The sequence below is a fragment of the Podarcis filfolensis genome, assembly GCF_964270895.1.
Source record: "Podarcis filfolensis genome assembly, chromosome: 11".
NCBI classification, from domain to species: domain Eukaryota; kingdom Metazoa; phylum Chordata; class Lepidosauria; order Squamata; family Lacertidae; genus Podarcis; species Podarcis filfolensis.
Window position 1 is genome coordinate 40,760,586 of NC_139613.1, and position 19,658 is coordinate 40,780,243.

General features: G+C 39.1%; 1 protein-coding gene across 3 annotated transcripts in view; it reads left to right on the forward strand.

The window, feature by feature from the left end:
- FER (FER tyrosine kinase) overlaps positions 1–19,658 on the forward strand; it is a 154,088-nt gene that overhangs the window by 54,818 nt on the left and 79,612 nt on the right. For 2 of the 3 annotated variants that reach the window (XM_083576786.1, XM_083576788.1), the window contains exons 11-13: positions 4,022–4,126; positions 10,435–10,638; positions 15,394–15,516. In XM_083576786.1, coding sequence (XP_083432912.1) covers positions 4,022–4,126; positions 10,435–10,638; positions 15,394–15,516 — 432 coding nt within the window. The remainder of the gene's footprint in view (positions 1–4,021; positions 4,127–10,434; positions 10,639–15,393; positions 15,517–19,658) is intronic. The other variant, XM_083576787.1, reaches the window with a different exon arrangement.

The following is a 19,658-nucleotide window of genomic DNA, read 5'->3' on the forward strand; positions in this document are numbered from 1 at the left end:
GCAGCCTGTTTTTATTATCGGACAGATTGTAATTTAAAATTGATATGACATGTTGTGTAGACATGATACTGTTTAAAAGGAGGAAGACATTTTATTTTGTGAGAATTTTGGTTGCAGAAGTAACAGGTATGAGTTGGATGCTGCCTCAAGATTACTTTGATGCAGAATTTAATTTCTGCGTCTGCTGTTGTCATCTCTGATAATATCCTGTGCTTCATTGTGGGAACTTTTACGCGACCAGTGTCTCTTGACAAAACAAAAATCAGAGGGAATCTTTAGCAGAATGAAAGCATTGGAAAAGGAAGCTTCTGGTTTGAATGCCATAACTGGTATATTGGTTGGTTTAGTGGAGACAGAAATTCTAACTGCTGCCCTGCTGATGGGGCCTACCAGCAAGGAAACTCAAGTTGGTGATGGTTTCGTGGTACAGCAAAGATGGGGATAGGTCTGAACTCTCTTAAGTCCCTGTCAGATTCAGTGGCTGAACAGTTAAATGACATCGATCAAGATTGGTGCTTCAGTTTAGATACCTGTTTTCACACCAGTATGAACGCTCAGGAAATGGACTTGGAGAAGTCATTTTTCATTCTTGACCTAACCCCTTCAGAGACAAGGCTACTGATAGTGGATGAATATGCTGATAACACACTTGCTACCTTCCAAGGAAATTATCTCAGGGAAAGGGAATTGCATTCTGGAAAAAGCAACTTGAGAGGAAAGAGTAGGAAGTTCTCAAGCCATAGGACTCCTACCTTTGTAACCTATCCCAATAATATCCACATACGCTCCAACAGACAATAAGGGAAGATTCATTATATTGGCCTGAATGCAGGGATTAGAAGAAATAGGCCCAGATTAGAGGTCCCAAAGGCCTACCCTGCTTGGAAGCTATTTTCTGATTCTGGGCCAGAGGAGCAAGTAAAGCAGTTGCAGACCTCAGAACACACCAAGGTGGCTGTACAAGATACAGTGTACAGAATGATTCCTGCCACTCCACAGAGGAGGAAGAAACTTGTGGTTGTGGTAGGTGACTCCCTGCGTAGTGTGTGGCAGCAGTGTGTGGACAAAACAGGATGTTCCAGGAAGTGTGCTGTCTTCCAGGTGCAAAGATTCTGACCATAACCCATTCCTTCTGATTTATGTGGGTACAAATGGTACTGCCAGACACAGCCTTAGGCATATATAGTGATGTAAAGTGAGTATATTCTCTGGAGAATATTCTCTGCTTGAAAATTCTCCAGAGAATATTCTCCACAAACTGTAAATTCTAATGTAAGAACCAGTTTTACAACCCACATTTAAAAAATCTAGTACAGTCATACCTTGGGTTACGAATGCTGCGGGTTGCGCGTTTTCGGGTTGCATGTTTTCGGGTTGTGGACCACGCCGAACCTGGAAGTACCAGAACAGGTTACTTCTGGGTTTTGGTGCTCGCGCATGTGCAGAAGCACAAAATGATGTCACACACATGCACAGAAGCGCCGAATTGCGTCATGCACGCGCGCAGACATGGCGCTGCGGGTTGCGAACTTTGCGGGTTGTAAATGTGCCTCCCGCACGGATCACGTTTGCAACCTGAGGTATGACTGTAAATAATAAGTCAAGCTGTGATATTGCCAGTGTAAGTAATGTGTCACTCACCATTGGCAGGTCTGAAATGTAAGCTACAGAAAACTGTTTTTTTTAATGCTATTCATTTAATTTGATGAACATTTGAATTCATATGTACTTCAACCATATGTAATAGCCTTTTTTCTATTTTGGTGTGACCTTATTCTTAGCAGTTCTATACCCTTGGCCATACAGTGTGCTTTATTTATTTATTTATTTATTTATTTATTTTACAGAAAGTAGCTTTAGTGCTTTATACACTTAAAGTACCTAGGCCTATACAATTATGTGTAACAGCATATGAGATGGCCTTGATTTAAACAGTTGATGTTTCTATATATATATATTTAGTGCCAGTAACTGGTATTTGCAGTGCCATTCAGTGGTACAAGGTGCCATTTACCAGAGACTGACATCTTGAAATATATTATCATATAATGATAATATATTTAATGTTAGTGGCTTCTTTTTTATATATATGCATATAGTTTTGTTTATCAAGCTGTGTTTTAGTCACCAAAACAGTTATTAAGTGTTAGAGCTATTAGAAGCACAAGATAGCCTATTACTGAATTTACTTGTATCAAACCTTAACATGCCGATTGTATTTTTTTACTTGTCTTGTAACATGCAGATTTTCTAATGGAAGAATAAAATATGATTTAACTATTGAGTTTCCTTATACCAAACCTTAACATGACAATTACTGGTGCCATCACCTTAGAATGGTTTAACTTTAACTATAAAACATGTTTTATTTTTTAATTTGATACTTGCAAGTGACAAGTAGGCTTGTGTTTATATATTTTCACTGTGGTTCCTTACTAAACAACAAATTTCCTTATATGTCAACAGTGCTGACCTGCTGACCAATAAGAAAGAGTTTTCTCTACAGTTTTTGATTGCCGTCTGAACAAGTTTACCCATGAATAAAGATGTATTTTAACTAATTATATCATTTTCATTGCATTAAAATTAATATTGTCTTATTTTAAATGAAAATTCTCTAATATTCTCATTAATCGAGAATATTCTCCAAAAGATTATTCTTGAGAATTTAACATCACTAGGGACTATGATACTCTGGGCAGGAAGCTGATAGGCCTTGGGGTACAGGTGGTTTTTTCATCACTTCTTCCTGTTGAAGGTCAGAGCCCAGGAAGAGAAAGAAAGGGTTTGGCTTTTTGAACTACCGTCTCTGCTTCCTTGAGGAAGCCCTTCGGGCAAGAGATGGGCTGCACCTCATAGCAGTTAGCAAGAATGCGTTTGCTAAGAGTCTCATGAACTTGATCAGGAGAGCTTTAAACTAAATGCTATGGGGGAAGGAGATAATATTATAGATGACAGAGGAACACCTCGTATTGGGGAATAATAGCTTCACTGATGCATAGGAAAGTGAGGTGGTGTTCCAGAAACCTGCTAAAGGGCTGGAAACTACATGAAGGGAGCAGCTGGAGGGAATACTCATTGTTTCAGTTGCCTCTAAACCAATGCACAGAGTGTGGGAAAACAAGCAAGATGAATTGGAGCCCTTAATACAGGATGGCAAATATGATAATCACATAAGAAAACCCTGCTGTGTCAGATTTACCCAGTCCAGCATTATGTTCTCACAGTAACCGACCAGATGCCCCTGCAAGGCCATAATGCAGAATAAGCACAACAGCGCTCCCTGTTACTGGAGATAGTACCCAGCTCTCAAGACTAGTTGTCTTCAGTAATCCCTTTCTCCATGAATGTGCCTAATCTCCTTTTAAATTCTACCGATGTTAGTGGCTGTTTAAACGGAAGACTGTAGAGCCTGCCTTTGTCCAAATTAAGGGCCCAAGGTGCATAGTCACACTTCTGCAAAGCCAATAATGACAGTAAAGTTATTGTAAAACAGCACATCATTTAACAATTCCAGATTCACACTGCTCTACAAGCTCACTAAATTATAGCTCCCTCTGCTCCGAGGAAGTTCCACAATTGTGATGCTGGCACAGAAGATACCTTGCTCTTCATCTATTTATGGTGGACAAGAAGAAAGCAAAACCTTCTGTGAAAATTTAATGGGGTGCAGACATTCCTATGGGAATGACAGTAAATTCTTTGCTGTTCCATCCAATGCCATACACTCAAGGGACTGAGTGCATCTTGCGACTCTTAATAGAAATAGGGGAAACACGATTTAATTGTGTTAGATTTTAGACTTATTGACTATTCATGCTGCTTTTTAAACTGTGAAAAAGTATTAAAGTTTATGGCTTATACAGGCAGGGAGTTTTTATTGAAGTTGCCAAAGTTTCATAATTTATTTTACCCAGCGCTATTGATAAAGCAGGAACCCCACCTAGCACTGAGTACTTAATCTACAAAGGATAGCTGATTTAATTTCTAATGGTCTGCTTTTCTCCTCCTCATTTTTTAGGATAAGAAAGATAAAGTTTCCCGGTTTGATACCATTCGGCACTCCATTGCTGGAATGATAAGATCTCCAAAGTCTATGTTGGGCTCTTCATCGGTAAGTCCACAGGTACTGTATTCTCACATTCTTTTTCCTTAGGAAAATAACTTACTTACACTAAGTGCATAACATTCTGGTAGTTGCTGCAAGAATATTAACATGTAAAGTGGTTGGCTGTCTAGCTGGTAGTAGCATTGAAGAAAAAGGTACAGCTGTATAAACCAAAACAATGTGAATTCCAGCAACTCTAGGAAAAGGCCTGGCCATTCCGTAACACACCAGCTGCAAACCTGTGGCCTTCTAGATGTTGTTGGGCTGCAGTTCCCACCAGTCCCAGCCAGTGTGGCAAATTGTCAGGAATGATGGGAGTTGGGGTCCTGCAATATCTGGAGGACCACAAGTTCCCCATCCCTGTCCTAACATGAGACAGTTAGCATGGTGAAGTAGCCAAGGCATTTTCTGATTTATTGTGGTCATCATCCTTCCTCAGAAATAGTATTCATGTTTCTCCATCCCATTTATCCTCTCAACGAATCTATGAGGCAGGTTAGACTGAAAGAGGGTTGGTGACTTGCCCAAGGTTGTCGAAAAAGTAGGTAAAGAGAGGATTTGGACTTGGGCTTCCTGGTCTTAGACTGATACTCCAACTGCAGCATACTGGCTGTCATGTACTGTTCTAGAAATGTGGAAGTGTTTTAAAGTTATTGGATTTTAAAAATAAGTTATGTGCAATCTTCCTGTTTTGAGTTCTTTGGCAGCTCCTAATTAATTAGATATGTCGCTTTATTGCGGCTTTCAGTTGAGGAACTTATTCTGCAGATACAGGTTGCCACCACCTCTCAGTTCTGCTATTAGGTATGGCAGGTAGAACATTTATGTGATGGTGGCTATTCAGCAGAGAGCCTGTCATGCAGCAATGTGGGTAGTGCATTTGTTGAGTACTTTTGTACTGTACTGGAATAACCTTCATGGGGAATTTCGCTGCTGAGTTGGTACTCTTTGCTGCTCTTATCCTTGATATTTGTTTTTTTTTTTTTGTTTTTTTTAATTAAATATTTATTGGTATTTTCAGAAAACACACAACAAACAAAAACAAAAAAAATAAACAAAATATTCGAAACTAAACAAAAAAAAAATAGAAAAAACACATACAGTTTCTGATACTTATTTTCCTCAACCTTATTTCTCAGACCTCCTCACACCTCCCCTTCTTGTATTCCAATTTAAATTGTCAATTCAGCAAGTCCTTAACTTATTTCTTCACCTTAACTTAAACATTTATTCTAACATACTGTTATTTTACTTTACTTCTTTTTTCCATTTCCTCCATTTATTTTTTAACAGCCTTATTCTCACTTAGTTAAAAAAAAAAAGAAGAAAAAAACCAATTTCACCTTATTAAAGTTACACATCAATACTTATACCTCATTAATTTACTCTTGAACCTTTTTCCTAAGGTCGACCAAAATTTCCCTTCCACGGTTTACCCAATTTCCTTACCACTAACAAAATATAAAACAAACAAAGCAATGCAAATTATCCTTATGTACCCTTTGGATTCCCAACCTCCACCCACCCTTCTCCCGGTTCCAGTCCCCAACCAATATCCATCAGTCTTTATATTATTTATTTAGCCTGGAGATCTCAGGTCCGAGGCCCTTATGTCTCTCTCAGTTCCTTTCTGCCGGTCTCTTTGATAGACCTTGATGTTAAGCCCCAGGTCTCGGAGGGGCTCTGGCCCAACAGAATCGGTGTTGCTTCTAGCCAGTCCTCCATACTTAAAAGCAAAAGCAAAGCCTATGGGGTATTCCAACTCCTGTTTCAAATTTCTTTCAAATCCAAATGTCCCCACAGCTCCAGCTTCCACCTTCAACAAATTTATAATCCTCAGGTCTTCAGATCTCCTCAAAAGAGGATCTCTCCATTTTCCAAATTCCCAATCAAACCAGGCTTTCCGCATCCAGTTTTTATTGTCCTTTTTTGTCATCATGTCAGGCCTCATATTGTAGCTCTCCTTTGACTCCTGCAAACCTCCATCTCCTCCTTCGTTTTCTTCAAAAAGAACATATTGCTCCATCGTGTCTACGCTTTCGGTTTCATTTATTTGTTCAGTTGAATAGGCTTCCTGTTTCAAATCCTTATCAGACTCCAAGCTGTTGTTTACTGTCCAGTGTAATAGCGCTACCTCTGTAGACAAAGCATCGTACTCATCTTGTAAGTTTCCCAAGAGAACCAGTGCTCTGTCCAATTCTGCTTGGAATTTAGACACTCCAGCCATTTTTGTAATGTAGTATCCTTGTTACCCCTCTAGGGGGATTTAATTCCTTGATCTTCCTTTCAGCTCAAAAAACCAAAAGTCCAGTTATTTTGTATCAACCTTATTTTCAACAAGTTATCCCGAATAAACCGGCAAAAACAGCAGAAACAATGTTCTCTTTTTCCAGCTGACAACTAGCTGACTAGCAGCTCACTTGACAGCTGTCAAAATCTTCCATGCAACAGGCTTTCTCATCGGACGTTCCCGGGTCTGGGGGGGGTGTAGTTTCAGCTCCCAAAATTCTTTTTATCCTCCAGAATATCCTCTTATAATGTCCAAACCGTGAGGTCAGGATCTTTAGTTAAAAAAAAAGCAAGAAACAGATTCTCTCGACCTTAGCTGCCCAGTCCTTTGCTTTAAGTTGTTTACAAAGGGGGGGGGGTGGACTTCCTTTTTAGCCCCTTCCCGCTCGTTCCAAATCCAAGATAAGAAATTTTTTAAAGTTCCAATCTCCGTATTACTCACGGGTTGATGTTTTAGGATCCAATCACTCTTAGAAGAAGTTGGCGCTCTCTGTCAATGGCTTGCGGCTTCACTCCGTAGACGAGGGAGTACTCTCAGCACCACGCCTTACCCTGCCTCCGTTCCGAAGCCTTTAAAAAGGCTCCGTCGCGGATTGGGGGGGCGCAAATGGTGCCCGCCGAGTCTCTGTGTTCACAGGCATCCGCGCCTGTGATTTTAAGGGTCCCCGCTTCGCCGCAGCGGCCAGATCCAGACGCTACGGAGCCGATTCCCTCCGGAGCTCGGAGGGAATCCGCCATTAAACAGTGGCACCAACCCGGAAGTCCTCGCTCTTATCCTTGATATTTGGATCAAGCATTTGAAAGTACAGGAGGCATTAAATGTGGCCCGTTGCTCAGGCAGAGGTTTATTTTTGTATTTATTGGGAAAGAGGAATATGGTTTGGAGTACAACAAAAGGCCAAGGTGGAATAAGAAGAAAGCTTCTGATGCAATAGGGCAAAATCCCTGTTGGGATGGAACTTTTAAAAATATGCATCTTGCAAAACGGTGAAAACTCACCTACTTGAATATGCATAACTGATAACAACAGAATTTACCTGGCTGATCCCTCTTGCTCAGTCCAGTTACTGAAAAGACAAGTCATTTTATGCTGCGGTTTTTGTAGCTTGTTCACCAAATGACATAATTTTTTCCCTGGATTTACCGTATTTTTTGCTCTATAGGACGCACCAGATGATAAGACACACCTAGTTTGGGGGGGAGGAAAACAAGAAAAAAAATATTTTGAATCCCAGAATCAGAACAGCAAGAGGGATCTGGCTTCTGGGATACTGTGTGGCTGTTCTGGCTTCTGGGATAACCGTGCCAAGCCTCTTCAGGGCAGGAGGATGAAGGCTTCCCCTGCCCGAAGAGGCTGCGTGCGGCTAAGGCAGAAGCCAGGGCAGGTGCTTCGCTGAAGGGGCGCTGCACAGTTCTTCCTCTCTGCGCAGCAACATTCACTCCATAAGACGCACTCACATTTCCCCTTACTTTATAGGAGGAAAAAAGTGCGTCCTATGGAGCGAAAAATACGGTAAGTCATTTGAGATATCTAAGGAAGCATTTGAGTATCTTTGTACAAAAATGGACAATGGTAAAGTGTTTTGTGTTAGAATGGCTAATTTGAAAAAGAACCCCCTCCCCAAAAAAGTGGCTCAAAACAAAACTGCTTTTGGATATGAGCAAGACAAATAGGTTGAGACAACTGAGTAATCAGCAGCAGGGGGAAGCCAATTCACTGCATTTCACTTCGTTTTATCAACTGGTTACAAGGCTACAAGGTGGTAATTCCTTCGAGAGAACTTGATCTTGTATTCTTGCCCCTCATCTTATATGAAGAGGGAAAGAAGCATTTTAATACTTTTCTCTCTTTCTTAATATGATTTAGCCCCTCATAGACAGGCTATATATCTCACTATGAAACTGCTCAGCATTTTTCATGTTCAGTTGTGACATTTCTAGTAGGAGGGACCATAGCTCATTGGTAGAGTGCATGCTTTGCATCAATCTCTGACATTTCCAGCTAAGAGTTTAAAAGGTAAAGGGACCCCTGACCATTAGTCGTAGTCCGACTCTGGGGTTGCGGTGCTCATCTCGCTTTATTGGCCAAGGGAGCTGGCGTACAGCTTCCGGATCATGTGGCCAGCATGACTAAGCCGCTAATCTGAAAGGTCTCCAGCTAGGACCATGCAAAGGTACTGCCAGACAGTACTGAGCGAGATGGACAAATAGTCTCACCTGATACAAGGAAGTTTTCATGCCAATGCTCTGTACCCCTTTTAGGGGGAAAGACTGCTGAATGGTAGAGCTTTTGCTCTCAAATGGGCCCAGGTTTAGTCCCTGTTTACACGCGGGGCTTGGAAAGGGAGAATAAGTAACCTGAAGCATTCATACAATTCACATCAGAGATGCTGGTTTTTGTGAACACTGGGATCCTGGTACTTCCTGTTCACTAATCGGAATCAGATATATCCTACTTAAACTTCAGGGGAAATGATTCAAAATATGTTGGGTTTTAGGGATTGGTTTCCTTCTAAGATTCAAGCCCTATTTGGACATCATTCCCCATGCAAGTTAGGTACCACTGGGTAAGAAGAGGGCTACATGAGTTAGCCCTGCACCTTTAGACTTGCCCTGCTGTCTCCACCCCTCCTGTCCATGCATTAGAAGAGGGTCCCAGTAAGGGATGCTGCTCAAAAGGGTACCTAACCACAGGGGATGCATATATGTGGCCAAGAGGCTTCCTCTTTACAGATGAGTCCCCAACACATGGACAGCATGGAAGTGGGACAAGTAGCATGTACAACAGCCAGAGCATGACCAACAAATATGCCCCAACACTTTCCATGTAGTCTTAATTTCAAGGAGGGAATAATGTCTCAATAGGGTTTAGCTGACTGTCATTGCCAGAAAGATTTTGTTTGATATAATCAAATAAGAATCGTCTTCTCACGAGGTGATGGTGATAAATGTTTGCCTTGCCTTGAAGAGTAAGACACATCTTGGTGGCTTGACACAAAGATACAATGCTAATGCTGCTTTCATTTGATGAAGTGGTCTATAGTTCAGTCCATGAAGGCATATGTAATAATAAATATGTTTATAGTTAGAGTGCCAAAAGAATATTTGTTGTTTTTTGTTTAAACAGACTTAAAAATTATCAGAGGGGTAGCTATGTGTTTTATGCTGTAGTTGATTCTTTTCAAACTGATTCTCAGGATGACTTGCAACATAATTAAAATAATTAAAGTAACAATACATATGAGCAAACTGGGGGGAAAACACGGAAGCACAATAAAAATTTGAAGCTGTCAATGCCTGGGTAAATGGAAATGTTTTAATCTGTTACTAAAACCATTAAGGCAGATACCAGCTAAATGGATATAGGGAAGAATTTCTGCTGATGAGGTGCCCTTACCCTCAGATGGACTCTCTCAGAGATGATGTCTTAAGATTTTAATAACTGGGCACGTTTTTATGGGAATAGATAGATAACCTGTTTAAGGCATTAGGAAATATGACGGGTTTGTGGTAATTGCTTTTGAATTTTTTAGAATGTCAATGGCTTATTTGCTTGGAGCTTTTGGATGTGGAGAGCTAAGTGTTTTGCTGTGGCTAGGAAACAGGAAACACAAATTATTAGACAATTGACCCTATCCTGAAAGAAAGAAAGAAATCAAATGCATCAGAAAGGGAGGAAATGTTTCACTGTAAGAACCTTTCAACAGCCCTCAGTAAAACACTGTTGTTTTTTTTATTTTTAAATAACATTTATATGATTTGCACCACTTGATGTTTCTTTCATTTCTTTTTCTCAACCTTTCTCTGATGCATGGCTCTGCTTGTTACGTTGAAAGTAAGTACTTGGCAACAACAACAACAACAACTTGCTTGGTTCTATAGCTGGTTAGCTATGCCCACTTTAGTTCACTCACTAATAAATGTACAGTTTTCAGAGCAGTTCTGAATTATTTATTATCTACTGCAATTTAAATGAAAGCACAATGTACACAACCTATATTCACTAACCTTCATTCTTTTTCATATTTTCCCACAAGTTCTTTGATGTAATATCAACCAGCGAGAAACCTCTGGCAGACCAAGATTGGTATCATGGTGCAATCCCAAGAATAGAAGCTCAAGAGTTATTAAAGCAGCAAGGAGACTTCTTGGTGCGAGAGAGTCATGGCAAGCCTGGTGAATACGTCCTTTCTGTGTTTTCAGATGCGCAACGGAGACACTTCATCATACAATATGCTGATGTAGGTTTGTGGTGATTTTTTTTCCTTTTCAGTGGCACAGCCTGTGTTTTTTTAATGGTTGTATGGTGTGAAATTTATTTATTTATATTTGAGAAGATTGATAATGCTTCTTAATAACATAAAATATTCATCCAAAATAGCAATAAAATCAACATACTTTAAAAACAAGCAGATATAATAAAAAATAAACAACATATAGAAAAAATAAACTGTTTTAAAAACAAATGTGTGGTAAAATTATGTCTCTGAGTAGACTTTTCTAAGCAAAAGAAGTTTTTAGTAGGTATCAGAAACAGTGCATTTTGTTTTAGATTTTTTAAAAAGTCCTGTATAGAGCACTGTTATTTTCAAGGCTCCTGGAGAGATGTTTATTCGGTGCCCCTTGAGGATAAGAAAGCAGTGTCGGCTGAAATCTGCTTTTTAAAAACACCACCACCCAAACCATTAGAGCTGACTTGTTAGATCAGACCTAAGACCTCTGCCTAGTCCAACATTCAGTTTCCAACTGTAGTCAGCCTTTGTGAAACCTTGTGAGCAGGCAACATCCTTGTGTTCTTGGTCCCCCCCCCCCCCAGCAACTTACATTTGGAAGTACGCTGTCTCTGAACAAAATAAGTGGGTAATTACTAGATCTGACAATCCTCATTCAGATAAGAGGGAACCTGAGGCTACGAAGGGGCGTGGGCATGGTTTGCTGCAATTTGCACATTATTGTCACTTTCAGAGAAACTCCGAAAGAAGTTCAGAACTGTCTCATAGAGCTGAGGGGATCCTCATGTGTCATTTAGTGAAACTTCCTGCTAGCTCACTATTACAGGATGTCCGGGAAGAAGAGTACACCATTGTTCTACCACTGAATAGCTCACACTCTTCCTAATGTTTAGCCCAAAGTCTTTTTGTGGTTTAGTTCCTGCCCTCTGGAGCAATAGAAAACAGTTTTGCTCCATCTTTGTGACAATGATATATTATACATGTTCGCTTTCATTCCCACTCCTCCTCCTTAAAGGAAGGGGAAATGATATAATTAAGTTTGTTTTCTTGTCTTGAGGAAAACAAGAGAACACCAAGAATTGATGCGGTGTTTTCTGCACATTCTACGTTATCAAGCAGGTGATCCAAGTATTTTTAGAGGCAAGGGTGAGCCATTAAGGTGCTGCCCTTAAGAGTATGAGTATTGCAGTGATTGTTCCATATCCTTTGACTCGCCCCTTTTCCATTTATGTGTAGGCTTACAGGACTTCAGATAAAGATCATAGTTGCCCTTACGTGGACCCATATTTTCATCACACTTCCTTAAAGTATTGCTGGAATGTTTTCAGCCCTATAAAGTAATTATATGACTCAACTCCTCAGGAGCTGCTAGAAGCCAAGAGAGTGTGTTAAGTTGCTGCAGATAACTGTGCTGCATACTGTCGTGCTGATTACAGAGATTATTTTTAGAGCTAACGTGGGCTGTAATTGTAAACAGGTGTGTTAGAGTTGGAGAAAGACTTGCAAATGCCCTTTTGGGTTGTATTAACAACAAAACAAAACCTTTTTCTGCAAGATGTGGAAATGAATAGTGCCGCTCTAAGGGTTCATAGTTAGGCTTCAGAAGTGTTGCATGCAATTTTTTTAAATTTTTTTGGCTCAGTAGGTATTTTAAAACTGATCAAGTCAAACTGGAGGAGCTGATAACGGCTTGAAAATCTGTATCATATTAAAAAGCATGAGGGGGCTAAGTATGTTTTCATTTTGAGAATATCGGTGTGGGATATGGCAACTGTTCTCCGTAGTCTAAGGACACACACTCAAAATCACATAGTATGCTCCCCTCAGAAGATGGAAAATGAAAGGATGCAACTTTCTGCTATTATTATCATGCTGGGTTATGGGCAAAGTTGGAATTTTAATCGCCACCACTAATTGTGAGCCAGAACCATGGGGTGGTATTTACTCCAAAAAAAGGGGCTAAGCCAAAGATGGTGGAAGGTCTATGACTGGATATCTCACTATTTAAGAAAAAGTGAAATAGGTTTTTCAGAGCAGCCTGTGGTTCTTGCATGGTTGGGAGGGATTAAACCACTCCCAACCCCCTGTGCTGTTTTCCTGTTAAAAATCTCTTTCCCAAGTTCTTGTTTGCTTTTGAGGGAAGGGACATGGAACAGCAACAACAACAACAACTTATTTATACCCCGCCCATCTGGCTGGGCTTCCCCAGCCACTCTGGGCGGCTTCCAGAAAAATATTAAAATACTGTAATACATCAAACATTAAAAGCTTCCCTAAACAGGGCTGCCTTCAGATGTCTTTTAAAAGTCTGGTAGTTGTTTATCTCTTTGACATCTGATGGGAGGACATTCCACAGGGAGGGCGCCACTACCGAGAAGGCCCTCTGCCTGGTTCCCTGTAACTTGGCTTCTCGCAGTGAGGGAACCACCAGAAGGCCCTCGGTGCTGGACCTCAGTGTCCGGGTAAAACGATGGGGGTGGAGATGCTCCTTCATGGAAATGCTGTGGGTATTTAGCCCCATTCAGAGCACAATTTTCATTGGGGAAAATGGAGTAGGGGAAGGGCCCAACTAATTTTGTACAACCTGGTGCCCTCCAGATGATTTAGACTAACTCCCATCACCCTGACTGTTATCCATGCTAGGAGAAAGCTGGATTAAACCTTTCCCTCCTACAGCACGGCAATCCCAATCTGAATCAAATGCGATTTATCTTTCATGAAAGTTGTGGAAGACCACATCACAAGTCTCTTGCTGTCGCCACTCATGGTACCTTTGTATAAAGCAATATGCAAAACCTGTCCCTGTTTGAATGAATGGTTGAAAAATGGTATGGAGTATTCTATTTATTTAAAACATTTTGATACAGCTTTTCATTAAAATCCCAGGGGCATTACAACACATACATTATCAATACATTAAAAAGCAGCCCATTAAAATCCAATAAAAACAATAGAAATAGCAACATCCATAGTAGCCACACAGTATTCTATGACATTGGTATCAATAACCAGCTTGGGTGACCAATTCTGGAGCTGGAAATTCAGCAGAATTGGTCCTTTCCTTATTTCTAGTGGTGAGATGATGCTACAACAGAAAATGCCCTCCCCAGTTTTTGGTAGATAGACTTCCACAGGCTGCAGCACAACCGGGGGGGGGGGGGCAGATAATATTCTGATATCTCAAGAATTTGGTCTTTTCCAAAGTAGGATTATAACTGTGTAGTTCTGGGGATATGTCACTAAAAGAAAATGTTAATATATCACTAACAGAAATGGCTAATTTTCATCTTCCTGTGCCTCGAAAAACTCATGGGAGGTACTGTGATAGTAGAGTGAGTCACCGTGATGGTTTTTTGTGCAATCAGTTTGTATTAGGGATGTCTGTGTGCAGAGCAAAGGAGTGAAGCTGCTTTTACAGTGTTCAGCATTAGTCTCAAAGACTTGCATTAATGAAAGAATTTGGCTGAGCCAGTTCAAAACTGTTAGTAGACCATACTGTTTCAACAACAGTTAAAAGCAATACTTCTTGGTGGGAAACACTACTGAAAGCATATTATGTATAATGATGTACTTTCCTTGTTTGAGGCCTTTTATATAGTTTTCTTTCATAATTTATATTGTGTGCAGAGACTTCTGAAAACAACTGTGAGAGATATCCTCCAAATTTTGATTTTCATTTTTGGTGACAAGAGAAGCCTTCCTGTGTGTTTTGATCTTCTAGTTCCCTGTGAAATCTCCAGTGTGTTTCCAGGGATAGCAAACTATTAAATACCTTGCTAGTCCTTTTACCCAGCTGCTCGGGTTGATGAAAAAAGATTAAAGCCAAAAACGTCCTCTTTGATTATATACGCAGTTCACTAAACTCCACATGTAGACATTATCCATTGACATCCTGTTGGATAGCACAATACTAGAAGAGATGCATTTTATTTGGAAACGAGAAAGTTGGTTTTAAAGAACTAATAATTTGGGACCATTATTTCTTGCTCCGTTTGGTAGTTTTTGACTATTGAACATAATTTAACAATGACATTGCTTTCCATTCATAAGGGATTATATTTCAAGTTATTCAAATATGAAGGATCTAAATAAGTTACCGGTATATAGTTTCTACTAATCTTTGTTACAGAAAATATTTTTACATGGGCCCAGTTTTAAACATTTCTTGGTTTGCTGAACCATAGTTTAGTAAGTTGGAAATCAGCTTTCTGATATGAATATGGTGCTTTAAGATTGGCATTAAACCATAGTTCCTTGTTTTCGATAATGTACAGGGAAGGGGTGAGCGCAGAGGTATATTGTCTTGATGCTCACTCTCAGCTGCTAAACTATGGTTTAGCAAGCTAGGATATGGGTATTCAAACTGGGCAAATGTAAATATTGGCTCGTCTTTTAAACTGTAATTGATTTACAATGTGGCCTCAGTTATCAGCCATTTTCAGTTCTGTAGGTATTTGTCTTAAAATGGAGCAGAAGTATGTAAATATAACTAAGTTTATTTAGTGAAAATAACTCTCCTTTATTCATATTCTTATTTTGACACCAGTAGAACTGGAATTTAGTTTAACCCCTGTTACACTGTGCTTTTGTAATTCAGAACTTACACATGTTCAGCTTCGTGGGTCTGAACCCTTTACTCTGTTTCTGAGCACCTTGAAATACCATCCACCTAACAACAATGGAAAAGGCAGATGTTTCCTTATCCCTTGTAAAAGTTAGTTCTGTTAAAATTTTGTATTTCCTCTTCATTTCTTTTTGTTATAGAATCAGTATCGATTTGAAGGGACGGGGTTTTCAACTATTCCTCAGCTTATAGAACATCATTACACAACAAAACAGGTGATTACAAAGAAATCAGGTGTCGTTCTGCTGAATCCTGTTGTTAAGGTATGTGTATAAAATTATTTTAATAATAAATAATATGATTCAATTTTGTATGGTGTTTTTTGCACTTTCCTCCCAAGTTTCCTGCAATTCTCAATATGACATCTCAGTGTTTTATGGTAGGTGAATTTCACTCCTAATTGGTTTAATAGATAACTAATTCATTACTTTCTGTAATACTGCAGTATCTTAAAACTTGTGTTCATCTGAATAAATCACATTGCAGTTCCAATTTAGATTAGCATTTCAGTGTCAGCATTCTGAAAACATGAGTAGATGGTGAAGTTTGCTCCATCAAATGTGACTACATATTTTTAGGCAAAATCCTTTAAAAAATCCACACTTTTAAAATGTAGTACACAAACAAAACAATTATGGCCTCATAAGTAGGAGTGGACCATGGTAGGAAAAGTCCACAGAAGTGTGATCTAATCCACATGCCTACTTTCCAATCTGAGTTTCTTATTTTTTTATTCATTTTGCAAAATTTAAATTCCACTTGATTGTAAGAAAACTTCTAAGCTGTTTACATAAATAAAAAACAAAACATTAAAATGATTGGTAAAACAGTTATTCAAAATATTCCAAAGGATTATTAAAACCAATGGTCATTAAAATGAAATAAAGCACAGCAAACTTCTACATATCAGGATGAGCTTGCATAAAGAAAGATGTTTTAAACAGCCACTGAAAAGAGTACAGTTGAGGTAGGGAGTTTCAATGTTGCCACACTAAAATAGCAGTTTCTTACAGGTGCAGAGCGAATATTGTAAGTCACCTGTATCAGTATCAGTTGCACAGATTGAAGCAGTCAAGTGGGTAAGGGGATCCCGCAAGTAAACTGGTCCCAAGCTGATAAGGATTTTATATACTGATTGTAACACCTTGAGTTTGGCCTGCTGGCAAATGGGCAACTGGTGCCGCTCTAAGCAGAGGTGTTACATGCAGACAGAGCCTCACTCCTTTCGGCAAATGTGCTGCAGCATTCTGCGCTATCCACCGATTTCGGATCAAGCTCAAGAGAAGCTGCACACAGAGTGCATTGCAACAATCCAGGTTTAAGTCATCAGTACCTGAACTGCTTTGGTCAGGCCTTCCTGGTACAAGAACCGTTGTAGCTGTCACATCAGTTGTAGCTTGATACGTTGGATACAGACTGTGTAGGTTCCCACCCTTTGCCATACCTAATGTATATAGGTGCCTAATTTTATTTCATTTCATTTTAGAACAGCCATATATTCCTTCTGTTCACATCATTATAACTATTTTAATTGACTTTAGTAGAGAAGGCTTTAAAGGGACTGACAGACCTTTGGACTCTTCAACAATTTATGAGCAAGTGGCTTGAATCTTGGGAAATACTGGGGTTATTTCATGAAGAATTGTTTTATGAAACCCATATTTTTAATCTGATATACAAGCTCAGCACAGTTTGCTGGCAGCACTGCAGTGCATGTTTATTTTACTTCTCTCTCTATATATACCCAAATGTACATTTCAAAACAGCAGTGATGCTTGGGTATTATAACCAATTCTAAAAACAAAAACACCTCCAAAACAATTTAAAAATTAAAAGACACAAATACAGCACCCTAAAAACCAGCATAAAGTTGTAAGTACATAAGAGCTGGTTGGATCAGGCCAGTGGCCCATATAGTCTTGCATCCTATTGTCACAGTGGTCAACCAGATGTATTACCCAGCAAATAAATAAAAGTATTTACTTTTGTTTATTTGTTCGAAAAATAAAATGTGGTATAATATGAAGATGTACAAAGCCAGTCTAATTTTCAATCCTTATACAAAAGCTACCACATAAATATTCATAGAGATATTGTCAATGTTCTTGATGATGATGCAGATAATTAAACCCCCAAAATAGAAAATGTGAAAAATAACCATATATTATCAAGATACCAGTAAGAGAGTGTAAGGAAAATAATACATATAATGAAACTTAGTGTCCTTAGAGGGATTGTTTTATTTATTTCTTATATAGCAGGAAATTATATAAGCAAAAATTTATATCCTCTAAAATTATATAAGTGAAAATAGAGTGTAAGGTTGGCGATTATATTGAATAATCTAAATATTTATAAAAGGGTTCCACTATTCCACAATGCTCACTCTTGTCCTGCATAAAAAGTAAGCCAAATTTCAAAAGCTGCCTCCCAGATTTTGCAACACCATTGCAATAAAATAATGTTTAGCTTGGTAGGCTAGAAGACTGCTGATAAAAAAGTGAGATGGTAGAAAATCATAAAGAGGGGCAACGGGTGTCTCTCTAGGAGAAGATATTCCAAAGCTTGCACATGAAACTTCATGGGATTCCACTCCAGATGCTGCACAGAGAAACTTTTAACTCATGTCTGCATTCATATGCACCTTCGTTGCTGGCTCTCTCTCACCTAATTTTCCAGTACAGTATATCAAATTTAGCTTGTCTGCTTCCATACCACACGTATCACATTATTCCTGAAAGCTGAATGGAGTAAAGGCACTGTTTATGCTGATTCCTACAGACTGAAGCTTGCACTCTCCGATGGTCCTCTGCAGAACAGCTGATAAAGTGAAATGAACCTGCGTGCATATCTGGGGGGAAGCAGGGAAGCAACTCTAATAAGTTTTCTTCAGATTTTTTCCATTGCTCTCTCTGGTTAGATGTCCATACTAACTGAAGCTGAATCTGTACAAGATAGAGGTGTCAGGAGAAAGTCTGTCCAGGAAAAAGGGATATGGCTTGGCTTGAATGGGGTTGCATTCTCCTTGAAGGCTTTGGTTTGCGGTCTCGGTGCAGTCCAGGATTTGACCTTAACCTTGTGTTGGTGCTGCGCTGGAGTACCTTTGTACAACTTAAGGCTATTCTACCAACTGTCCTCGGTCCTAGAGATGTCGGATTGACTGTGGTGACGCATGCATTAGTTAACATTCCATTTGGACTTTTGAGACACACTTTTTGTAGGGTTGCTTCAGCTGGTTTAGGATGTTGCAAGGGGCCAGTGACCGCCATGTTTTAACAGCTTCACTGGCTGCTGATCGCCTTCTGAGCACAAATTGAAGCGCTGATTATTATTTACAAAGCCCTCTGGACTTGGGATCAGGTTTCCTGAAAAACTGCATTCTTCCCATATGAGCCAGCCTCTCCATTCTTGACAGTTCCCCTCATTTTCCTTTTCAGTATTTTTATTACCATCAAAGTACTGACCCAAAGCATCAGTTTACAGGTTGGGTGTATACGTATGTGTCACTAGCACCCTGCAAAGAGATTTGTCCAAACTGTTGCTTTCCATATAAAAGGAAGTATTTTGGTGTATTATAATTATAATTTTGGGAATTATAGGGACAGGACTACCCAAACTGTATAGAAATTTATTCAGGTATGTGACTACAGTGGCAAGAATGTTACTTGCCCAAAAATGGAAAGAAGAAGTCCCAGCAAAAGAAGAATGGATACAAAAACTTATGGAATATGCAGAAATGGTGAAACTTACCAGAAAAATAAGAAATCAAGATAACAAACTTTTATAAAAGAATGGAAATTGTTTATTGAACATTTACAAACAAACTGTAATCAGATAAGAATATTGGCAGGATTATTGTAATAACCTGCAGTTTTATAAGAGTATATATTTAAAGTAGATGAATAAATGAACAAATTAATTTAATTTGGAAATGCAGAAAATATTAAAAATAAATTTAAGGAACCATAGAAAGAGGGGGAAGGAAGTAAAGTTTTGAAATTATTGAAGTGTATAAAACTGAAAATCATTTGATAGATAGGTGTGTGTGTGTCAAAATAACTCTGTACAGTATGTCACTTGTTTGCTTTCTGTTCTCAAGTATTCAATACCTCTTTCTTTCTCTCTTATGCACCCTGCCTTTTTGAAATCACTGTTCCTTGAGTAAAGTGAAATCCCCATAGACACAGCTGGAGAAAGATCACAGATTGTTTAGCTAAAGGCAGTGCATCCTTGCAACCATTTGAGAAGTATAAGTTCATGTATTTAATCATTACAAAGGTTACTCAGCCAGAATGCCTTGTTTGGTTTTGAGAAAACAGTAACCTGTGAGTCAGATAAAGATATAGTAATAATAGCCATAGGACCAATATGATCAGTATATACTGATAATTAAGGAAAAATATAC